General features: G+C 36.4%; 1 protein-coding gene across 1 annotated transcript; it reads right to left on the bottom strand.

The window, feature by feature from the left end:
• Positions 1-62: 62 nt before the first annotated feature.
• LOC137386964 (uncharacterized) lies at positions 63-9,667 on the bottom strand. Its single transcript, XM_068073215.1, has 3 exons — positions 9,514-9,667; positions 2,524-3,225; positions 63-492 (listed from the first exon to the last, which is right to left on the bottom strand). Exons 2-3 carry the CDS (start codon positions 3,197-3,199, stop codon positions 359-361), a joined length of 810 nt encoding a protein of 269 aa, XP_067929316.1. The 5' UTR covers positions 3,200-3,225; positions 9,514-9,667; the 3' UTR covers positions 63-358.
• Positions 9,668-12,096: the final 2,429 nt, after the last annotated feature.

The following is a 12,096-nucleotide window of genomic DNA, read 5'->3' as shown; positions in this document are numbered from 1 at the left end:
ATCTCGTGTAAACATTGTTTTAAAATTTCTATTTCCAGAACCGTTTTAGCAAAAAATGAATATAGTAGTATATCATCATATTATTGAAATTCCTTTGCACGTGTTCAAAAACTTTTGTAATACAATTTTTACCTAAATATAATCAGTAGATTCGGAGAGGCGATGTTATTTCGCAGTACCATGCGTATATATATTTTTTTGGTGGCACGATGATGAAGTCACATAATGACATATTATCATGTGATAGCTGGTCCATTATAAAAGAGATGAAGTCAGAAGCTGAATATGATTTGTAGATCTCCATTGTGCTACGTGTTTGATTAGTTTATAAGTGCAGCGTGTGATAATTTCATAACTTCTACATTAACTGATAGTAAAGTACGGTCTTATCATTACATCTCGGTATTATCAGAGTGTCTCCTGATACGCACATGTCGAGAACACTTGAAGAACCTCTCTCTTTAGAGTCTATAAGCTTCCCCACATGTCTGCCTATAAATAAATATAGCAGGTCAGTAATATACTAGTAAAAAAGAATACCACATATGAATAGTAAAATCTGAAAACATTTTGTGAGGAGCTTTTCTAATATGTATAATGAATACAGCGATGTGAATAAATTCCTTTTGGTGATAAGATAATTTATTGGTTTTTATCCCACGACCAAACACGAGCGAAGCAAATGTTTGGGAGCTTTATGATAAATGCATATGCGCACACAACTCCTGAAAAATTATCTGTCAACGGCCGTTACCAAACCCTTGTACAATGATCCCATCAAAAAACTTAACCATTTTTGTGTAGAGTCGTTTAAGCATAATAATGATACAAAACACATATAAACATATTTAAATATGTTACCAAGTCTTTGAAAAGTTTCTGCAATATCCTAAAACTAACCCATCTGATCGGATTATACATAAATAGACAGATTAATTTGGCCTAAAATCGTGATAAGAACTTGACAAGCTTTTTTTAACCAAAATTAAGACCCGCCAACGAAACGCCGATAAGGCCGTGCGACAAAGAGTAGAACCATTAAGTCATGCACATTTCACGAAAAAAACGTGCACATTTCACCAGTCTATGGCATTGTCCAATTGCCGAAGGTTTCTGTAATTAACGTAAAAGTACTGAAAAGTAATTGTTTCTTTTTTGCCGATTCTACTGGACTCTGACATTTTGGACACTTATAATGAGTACTTTGGTATTCCAACTGATGTCCAAAGCAGTGAAAATAAAGGAAATGACGATGATATTTTTCTAACGATTCTTATAAGATTATTACAATATTTAATTGTAAGAATAATTATTCGGTTTTATAGGATTATTATAAGATTTAATTATAAGAATATTCATTCGAATTTACAAGATCGAAGTATATAGTGACCAATGGTGTGCAATATGTTACTGTTATTATTTTTTTAAAGATTTTGTTCATGATACTGATACTGCGACTGTGCCCTATATCGCGGTACTGCCAAGCCGTTTTTAATATCTGCAAAATTAAATAATAGGCCTACATTTTCTTATAGACATACATCTATTTCTATGACAACCAGTTAAAATCTGTTGATTTTTAAATTCAGCATAATTTTTTAGATATAAATACAGAAATCTAGATAAATATCACAACTTCTTAATATTGGTTGCTATGACCAATGATGTACAGCCCCCCCCCCCCCACCCACCCACACCCTCACCCACACAAGGAATATAGCAGGTAGGTAGTATACTAGTACTTTTAGCTAAAAAGAATATCACATATGAATAGTAAAATCTGAAAACATTTTGTGATGAATTTTTCTAATACATGTATGTATAATGGATACAATGATGTAACTAAATTCCTTTTTGTGTTTAACAGATAATTTATTTGTTTTTTTTATATTATTTCTTTGAGCATTTCATCAATATTATAGTTGTTAGATATATTCAGAGTTAATCTTAGTTTGTATAGTCACTATCTAATTGGTATAATACTATGGTTTTGTCATTACCTACCCTTAAACTATCACTACAATATCACTATCACAATATTTATACATGGCATATCCTTCAACTTGGTAGCTACAACGATTTCCCACTTAACTCAAAAACATGTCTACTCTCCACCTGAGCTCTATAGTCTACTAGATAACTACAGGTCTCTGAGTCAGCTAGCATGATGTAAAATATTATGTTTAAACACATGGTAAAAACAAAGGGTAGATGACAACTGATTATCTACAAAATCTGGCAATCAGGATATACAGTACTATCATTTTCGACTTTTAGTTAAAGTGCTTGAATCATAATAATTGACATCTAGACACAATCCTACCAGAAACAACAAACACACAAACGTAACTGGGTAACTCATTCATCCATGCCGATGATATGCTAACTGTGAGTTTTTTAAATGATGCATTCGAAGATTATTAACATCATATACAAAAAACTGTTAGCAAACTGGGAATAAAAAATATGTTTAATGTGTTTAATTGTGACAGAAATAATCAGCAAATAAACCATAGTAATTACCAGTATCAGCCTGCAGTATGTGTATCTCTGTATGATCTGAGTTCAGAGGTGTCACTAGTATGTACTCCCCTTTATAGCAGGCTACTCCACTAGGGTCATTCACCTCTGTACAAGTCCACATTGTCTCTCCTGTCTCTATATTCACTCTGAACACTGTTGATGTTTCATGGGAAGATACAACAACAGATTTCTGGTCAGGAGCACAGAGAGCCATTGTTCTAAATTCACCATCTTGTAGACAAGGAATGTGTTTAATAATATGTCCATCTAGTGAATAGATTGTCAGACGTTTGTTAGACCTATCAGGAACTACTACTTTATCTCCAGTTACAACTAACTTGTTGACATCATTGTTAGAATCAGAGTGATCCCAGCTGGTGATTAGTTTACCATTCATTTTCGTTACTGAAACTTTATATGGATCAACTAGAATATACAGTCTCTCATTATACAAACACAGTCCTTCTATGTACTCTCCTTCTAGTGATGATAGCAAAGTTACTGAGTTGTCTGACTCATCTATTCTATATAGAGTTGACTCTACTCCACCAGCATATGTGAATTCGTCACTATGAGCAACTGTGTAGAACAGTTCTTCTGCAGGTACTTCCTTCATGAGTTTGAGAGAAGTTGGAGGCATGATTAGTTGGACAGATGCAGCAGAATCATCAACCATCTGTACTACTGGTCTCTGTACATTAGCTGAAAGCATTAAAAATTAATAATTTTATGACACTATTTAGGTGCTGAGGAATAGTGAGGGTTTAAAAAAATAAACCTTAGTATATGGGACTGTCCTGAGATATGTGTTAGGATAGCTGCTCAAATAAATCGATTCGTTTGAAGGCTTCCTATTGGCTGCTATATAAAGGTTAAATTAATATGCATGACATACCCTGAGCGGAGAGTGTCTTCTGATTGGTCAATGTCAAGGAAGGTAGATCTTCCTCTATAAATCTCCTGATCTCATTATATGTTGCTGTGAAGCTGTTTATTATATCAACCTATTCAATAGTATAAATATTGTAACTATTTCATGTGTAAAGTAGCTATTATAAATAATACTGGGTGAAGTAGAACCAGCTCAACCAGTTAAAGTTGTATTTGTCTGAAAAAGATAGCAGAATTTCAATGGTTTTTCCAAAACTATTCAAAAGCATATAACTAATGAAAAGTGTAAATTTTACAGCATTATGACTAGTAAGAAAAATATTCTGAGTTTTTCAAATCTCTTGCCGTTTTCATGAGTTGTAATTGAACTTCATATAGAGACTGACTAATAACTAAAAACAAGCCTAAAGAAATCCATTTAACTGGTCTAACTACCAGCCAGCCAGCGAAAGAATTCCCAACTATAGTCTTTCACCAAATTTCTTTTTCATTTTACAATGCAGCTAAATTGATGTATGAAAAAAGGTGGTCAAAACATCTATACAAAAATACACACTTGAAGCTAAATTTTATTAATTTGCTAAACTTACTTTAATTTTGTTGTCATATTTTTCTCGAAATCTGTTTACGGTATGCGCTTCTGCCCTGCCTGTGGGTAACCGATATAAAAAGGTTCTTTTTACAGTCAGTGAAAGCATAAAACAAAACTTTGACAGCGCATATTTTCTTAATGTCATAACAAGCAAAATAACTTTCACTGCTACAACATCTAAAGGGCTTCTAAGATGGATAGACAAGTTTGTATATGAACAGAAAGTGGGTCAATACAAGTTTGTTATATAGATTGAAACTTGGACATAGTTGTCTCATTTAACATATCTGCCACCCAAGTTCACATAAGCAAATCTATAAGAAAGCTCCTGGATTTAATTACAAATGGAGTCCCACTTTTTCAAACAGAAAAACACCAAATAAGTAGTCTGATTTTTATGGCTTTACATTTGTTACAAATACACACACTTACACTTACTTTAAAAGACTTGCACTACTTTATTTGACCCGAAGAACAAGTTTTGTGTTTTTAGTCATGCGTTTAGATTTTCAGATCTACAATAAAAATGGTTGATGCAGGTGACAGAGCAGCCTTATTGATCGATGAAATGTCCCAAAAGACAAAACAAATGAACTTTCTCATCTATGGTACTTTCCACCTCATTAACCGTACATGTATATTCAATTATATATGAAACACTCGAGCAAAAACTCCTTACTCTAAAAATGACGTTGAAGAAACAGTCTGTGTTAACGCCATGAAAGCTTTCAGTTAAACATTTGAGAGGCAACAACCCGGTTTCCGGTTTTGAATGAGCTAGGCGCAAAAAAATTCCTCTCTTCAAATCTTGATGATAAATCCACGAAAGAGTCCAATTTTCTATATACCTTTCTTCTTTCTTTCTTTTATATTTGTACATTTCTAATTTCTATACACTAACATAACACAACAGCAGGTATTTAAGCAGCTCGGCCGCCTCAGGCGCTGCTGTGGCTAGTTCGTTCGGTTGGAGTGCTTGCATTGTTTTGTTTTGTGTCTTTTTTTTTTTTTTTTTTTTGGTTAATTGAGTAGGTACTGGCCAGTACATTCTTTTGTAATGTCAACTCCAGGAAGTTTAGGAAGAAATTCTAGTACTAGCAGCCAAAAGGGAGATAGATCTAGATCTGGCTCTAGCAGTAATAAAGTTAATGCTCACACATGTGGGAAATGCGAGAAGTTAGTATTGGATGAAGGAATTGAATGTGAAATTTGTACAACATGGTTTCACTATCCATGCAGCAAGTTTAAAAAAGAGGCAATTAAATTCTTGGCAATCCCCGGAGTGCATTGGTACTGCCACAAATGTGACCACCCCAATGTTAAAACAATTGAATCTAGACTAGAGAAGTTGGTTACTGACTCCCACCAACAAGCACCTCTAACAATGAATATGGGTGGGCTGAAAACTCTTGAGGACAATATTAGTAAATCATTATCAGAATTCAGGTCACAAATAACAGAAACACTCGAAAACAAGCTTACCACCTCACTGACCGAGCTTGGATCACAAATAATGGTGGCAAACGAAAACATAGACAAGTTGAAAAAGTCCAGCCAACACACCAACAGGGACATACCTGAACAAAAGGCCTACGGCCCCCAGGTTGAAACTGATCAATTGAAAACATTCAGCTCTTTATTGAAATCACCTATTCATTCTGAAACAACCTTATCAGGCAACCCACCACCGTCAATCAAACCCCACAATAATCGGGTGGATTTTGATCCCAATAAATGTGTAGTAGTTCATAGCTTTGAAAACAAATCTCTGGCTCTCAATCATATAGCCATCAGACACAGCATCAGCAGCATACTAGATAAGCCAATAATTATGTTTTTGAAAAAATTTGAACATGACAAAAACGACCCAAAGCTCATGATACAATTTGAAAAATCTTCTTCAGTAGACCAATTACTGGAAAAGTGGAACCCCACCACTGAAAACTGCAAAGTTAGAAGGCCCCAAAGGCCATCCCCAAGATCAGATGGAATTTGTTTTGGGGTCCCTAAAAACATTAGCGAAGACGAGTTGTTGGGATATGTTAGGCAAGAGTACCCTTCCTGTGAAAAGGTGATCAGATTTCTGACCAAAGATAAAACAACTACTGGTACTGTGAAACTAATTTTTAAAGTACCAAATGACCTAATTGAAGTCATTGATAAAGGCATATACATCCAGCAACTGTGCTTAAAACTAAATGTGGAAAAAGCAAAACCACCAAAGCCTAGGCCCCTTCAGTGCTATCAGTGCTGGGGGTATAGCCATGTAGCATCAAACTGCACTGCTAGCAAAATCTGCAGACATTGCAGTGAGAATATCACAGCAGGTGCTGACCACAAAGATTGTAGTAATCCCCCCAAGTGCTGTAACTGTGGCTCGAGGGGTCACGATGCAACGAGCCATAGTGACTGCCCCTTTTTTAACCAAATACTCAAAAGATTGACAAGTAGGGAAGCCGTCAGAGATTTACAATCATGACTCTGATTTTATGGAACAGCAACAGTATTAGGAACAAAGTCCAGTATCTGGAAACCATTGTACATGAGTATGATCCTATTTTTATAGTTCTCACCGAAACCCATTTAGACCCTCAGGTTTCGAGCAATGAACTAAAACTACCAAACTACGAAATTTTCCACAGAGACCGCCCCACTAAAGGCGGAGGCATTTTAGTCGCTATTAAATCATTGAAAGGGGTTCAGATATTTGATTCTTTTGTGGATCCTAATGAGGAGATGCTTGTAATCAACTTGTCTGTTCACGGGTTTCGTGTTTGTGTAGTAACCTACTACCGTCCTCCGAGCTCAGCTAAGATGAGTGCACTTTTTGATTTTTTTGAGGACAGCCTGGTCAGCAATTTTGTCTTACTTGGAGATTTTAACTTTCCTGAAATCCAGTGGACCCTTGACACGCCGGCCGTCTCTCCAGGGGGTCGTGGACTTGCTAAGAGCTTTTTATCTTTTATTTTGAAAAATAACTTTTCGCAGCATGTAAACTTCCCTACCCACTCTAAAGGCAACACACTTGATCTTATTTTTACAAATTTTGATCCCTGCCCTATTTTTAAAAACGCTGATGTTGGAATGTCGGATCACACAGCACTGTGCTTTGAATTTTTTAGTTTTTTTCCACAGGTTGATCCCCCAGTTTCTCGCACTACTAAAACTCTTTTTGACTTTGGTAAGGCTCGGATGTCTGACATAAGCGAACAGACAGCCCACCTTTACAGACATCTCCAGTTTATTGAAGCTTCAAATACGACAGATTTTTTATGGGACACATTCAAGTACACTATTTTAAACGTAGCTAACTCATGCATCCCAGTACGTAAACCCAAAGGTAAAAAATTCTGGTTGTCAAGGGAAGCCAAAACAGTTTGCCGAAAAAAGAGAAGGTTTTTTCATACCTATAAAGCTTACCCTACTAGCCACAATTTAGAACAACTAAAGTCCATTGGTAATCTATCTAAACGCCTTATTAAAAGAGATTATAATAAATTTTTAGAGTCCCATATTGCTGAAAGCCTTAAGAATGGCGATTCCAAACCTCTTTTCCAGCTCATATCTAAATCTTCAAAAGGGGGAAACTGTTCAAACATTATGCAATTACATAACTGTGTGAATGACAACGATATGGCCATAAGTTTTGCTAACAATTTTAAGTCCGTATTTACTGTAGACGATGGACACGTCCCACAAGTATCATTCACTCAATCTAGTGCAGAACATGTACCCCAAATGGACATTGCTGTCAGTGAAGAGGGAGTTTTGGCCCTTCTTAATAATCTTAACCATCGTAAGGGTATGGGCCCAGACAACCTTAGTCCTGCCCTGCTCAAGTTTTTGGCTGTTGACATTGCTCCCATTTTAACGCTGATTTTTAAACACTCCCTCAACACAGGGTGTGTGCCACTTGATTGGAAACATGCCAATGTAGTCCCTGTATTCAAGAAAGGTGACAAGAAGGCCCCACTTAACTATAGGCCAATATCACTCACTAGCGTATCATCTAAGGTAATAGAACATATTATTGCTCATAACATAAGAGATTATCTCGATCAGAATAACATCCTAAGTGAAACACAGCATGGTTTTAGAAAAAAGCACAGCTGTGAATCTCAACTTATACACACCATATCAGACTTGGCAAATTTTAATAATCTTAACACTCAAGTGGATGTACTTGTTTTGGATTTTAGTAAAGCATTTGATACAGTTTCGCATGACAAATTGATCCACAAACTTAGAAGTTATGGCCTAAATGCAAATGTAGTGACTTGGATCCAGCATTGGCTCCTGGACCGCACATTCTGTGTCATAGTTAACGGTAAAAAATCTCCACCTACCCAGGTAACATCAGGTGTGCCCCAGGGGTCGGTGCTTGGACCCTTGCTTTTTCTTTTATATATCAATGACCTTCCAGAGTCTCTGAACTGTCCAAAGACATCCATACGTTTATTTGCGGATGATGCCATACTTTTTAGACCAATAGAATGTGCGTCCGACAGCCTTCTGCTACAGGACCAACTGTGCAGAGTGGCTGCATGGGCTGAGTCGTGGCAGCTGAGATTTAATGCTAATAAATGCACATCTACATCTGTGGAACCAGTTAGATTTTCACATATATACAACTATTGCGGTACATCTCTTATATCCTCGCAATCCTTTTTATACTTGGGTATACTTGTTTCTAGCACCCTCAATTTTAATGAACACATAAATCGCATCATACGTAAGGCTAACGGCACTCTTTTTATGCTTATGCGGACCCTTAAGAAAACATCTCCTAATGTCAAAAGGACAGCATACTATAGTGTGTGTCGTCCACTGCTAGAGTACGCTTCGGAAATCTGGAGTCCACATTTTGATTATAGTATACAAGATTTAGAATCCATTAACCGAAAAGCTTTTAGGTGGGCCAACAATTTAAGAAAATTTGATAGTATATCATCAGAAATGGTGAAAATGGGATGGCAAACACTTGCAGAGAGAAGACGCATCAAGGACGAAAGCACACTGCAAAAAATTTTAAGCCAGGACCTAATGGTCGATTTTAATAGATTTGTAATTAAGAACTCATCCTATTTTACTCGAGGCTCCAATATCAGACACACAATCAATGCAAGTGCAATGAAACACTCTTTTTTTAACCGTGCGATGAAATTTTAACATCTGATTCTCTTATATCTAGACCAAGCGATCTTATACTTTTATCCTTCAGACTTAGATAAATAAGTCTATGCTTATTTGTGATCTTATTTTTATGCCTAATGCACCATTTTATTTCTACAGGCCTAGCGGCCACTTGAAATATTTTACAGAGATAGATAGATAGATAGAGGCGATATCGCGATTGAGATTGCTAGGTAAACTTCTAAAAGAAGAAATTCATATTTGGTAATAAGGATTCCTGCTCAAACGATTAGGCTTCACAGAGGAGCTGTAAAGAAATACAACTCTTAACATCCAGAAAGCGCCACAAAATTTATCCGCACATTGTCACCTACCAGCTGTCCAGGGTTGAACAAGGAAAGCTAAAATCTTTTAACGTTTTGTAATGACGAATCCTTGTGGCGGGGAATCCCGAATGATTCTTCTGAATGCTCGAGATCTTAAAATTTTTTAATGTTTTTCCGTAATTGTAAGAGTGAAAAGGAAAACAATTCGTTGAACCGAAGCTATTGCCTAAACAAACGATCGCTCGAATGTTTTGTTAATTAAGTAACAAGTAAATTATTACTTGTTTGCATTGGACGTCAATGGCAACCTTGTTTTAGCTAAAAGACTTGCAGTGAATGCGGGTAACGCTGCCAACAGCCTGCCCCTCTGCGAAGTCGAAAGATCTGCTGCGTTTTACCGACAAATGCTTCCTTTTTCTACTATCGTCCTTACTGTAAAAGTAAGTCTCGTTGTATGTAAAGTTGGTTACTACACGGTCGCATAACCGAAAAAAACTTGTTTGTTGACGAATTATATAGATTCCAGAATTTTGTAATCAGTCGTTTTCATTTAATAGGAATCGTTCATAGTCATTCTTAGACGGGTTTACTGGCCAGCTAGCATTTAAAAAAATACGTACTATGGTTGCTAAAAGGTTGCGTATTGTAATAGCATTTAGGCATATTTTTAGATACTCTGTTTGAGTTACAGTAAATTACAAAGCCCACAGTTTTTATATATTATTTAAGACACTGACACGTTTAAATAGTATCTACCATGTACAATAGCCGATTTATAATCATTTCTTAAATGTTGATTTGCAACAACATTCACTGTTATATCAATGATATACAGCCCAAAAGGATAGCCGACGGCTATCATATGGGCGGGATTTAATGATGGAGCTCTATTAGGATTGTGCTAGCCTGGGTTTCAAAGCAAACACAACTCTCGCGGGGCGGTCGCGTTGCCTTGTTAGGTTTTAGAAAACACGAATCGCTGTTATCGTTTCATTAGCTTATTCAGCCAGTAGACCCCGCGGGTCACAATAGCAAACATTGAATTTCTGCAATGTAGGGGTAATACCTAACCAAAATAATGTATCTATTCAAAATAAAACATTTCAAATTACCTACTTTTAGTAATTTTAAAATTAGTAAAGGTCGTAGTATATGCCTAAAGTTGAATATAATTACCCGAACAACGGCATTTTTTTTCTAGTTTTTGATTAATATTTTGCCACCCCTAATATAAAATGACAAAGTCTTTCATCGGTTTCACATTGTTTTACCTTGCCAATAAGATGGGACAGCAGGCAAAGCTGTGCAGTGTAGTTTTCATACTCAAAATCTAAATGCAAAACCGAATTGGAGCTATTTTACGATTGCGACTATTAATATCACGAATGCTTGTGAATGGCAATTGACTGATCATAACGGTGACAATATTGGGATACTATATTTATTTGACAACAAAATGAATTCAACAGATAAGTAAAATAACCACTATAGTTCATAATATTCGTAAATTTACAAGGTGCTTTATTCAGCATATTTGTTTGTTCGGGTGCCGTGTTCGGGTTAATCCCAACAGAGCTTCATCATTAAACCCCGCCCATATGAGCGCCGTCGGCTATCCTTTGGGGCTGTATATCATTGGTTATATTGACATTCCACTAAAACTCAATACCGACAGGGGATGGGGCAGATTACTGGACATACATACATAATGCCGTTGCTGGGAGATATGGAGACACCAAAAAAGAATGGAGTGAGCCCAAGAAGTTGTAGGCCTACATGCTATACACGCAACGGGGCGTACAGATAGCAAGCCTCACCAGCAACAAGACCCCCCCTCCGAAGGCATCCAAAGTCCAATCATTAAAAAGCAGCAACAAGCTAATTAAGAAATTTAAACAGAAGAATCAACCACCAAGGGAAGCTGAAAAACATTCTCCTCCCAGCTGACACCGGTCATTGACAAAATAACTGAATATATCACTTCATCGATCCAGTAAATTTCCCTGATATGCAAAAGCGCCAGCAGAAGCAATATTACACAACTACAACATCCGCCCCACTAGAACAGTGTTTTTCTGATGACATATTTAAAGACAATGCTCCCTCAATGATTAACCTCAGAAACCTAAAGGTACTATCTTAATGCTTAAATACATCCACCCTCAGGCTAATCAAATGCCTATAAAAACATATTTATAATAGTTCAGTCTTTTTTGACAGTGATGCCTTGTAGACGTACAAGACTGAGCTTAAGGGCAGACATGGCCGTTGGCGTAAGATATATATATTATTTTATTACTTAGCTTTTTCTACTTAATGTTAACTCTGCTTTATTTTAAAATTTTGCTGCTTATGTATTAGGTTTTGGTTCGTGATAATAAATAATATATCTATTGATACATTAGCATCTGAGAACTAGCATAGTTAGACTTGCACTAAAGATCTGGGTCAAGTCCTATAAATTGAACTCTCAACTCTTGACAACCATAACAAAACAAGGCAGCCTTGAGACATTAATCATAAAAGCTTAGTCTGGGTAAAGCGAGACATGGTAGTTACTAATCACTTTTGTTAGTGTGGTGTTCGAGTGAGTAAATTCCTTAAATACTACACATAACATCATATATTACC

The sequence above is a fragment of the Watersipora subatra genome, chromosome 2, assembly GCF_963576615.1.
Source record: "Watersipora subatra chromosome 2, tzWatSuba1.1, whole genome shotgun sequence".
Taxonomy (NCBI): Eukaryota; Metazoa; Bryozoa; class Gymnolaemata; order Cheilostomatida; family Watersiporidae; genus Watersipora; species Watersipora subatra.
Note: the sequence above shows the minus strand (reverse complement) of the source record. Positions and strands in the feature narration are given on the sequence as shown.

Bases quoted from the DNA above. Each gene is read 5' to 3' on its own strand.
- LOC137386964 (XM_068073215.1), bottom strand. From the start codon at position 3,199: ATGGTTGATGATTCTGCTGCATCTGTCCAACTAATCATGCCTCCAACT. The intron at 493-2,523 runs GTAATTACTATG...ATTTATTTATAG, and splicing joins CATACTGCAGGCTGATACTG to GCAGACATGTGGGGAAGCTT.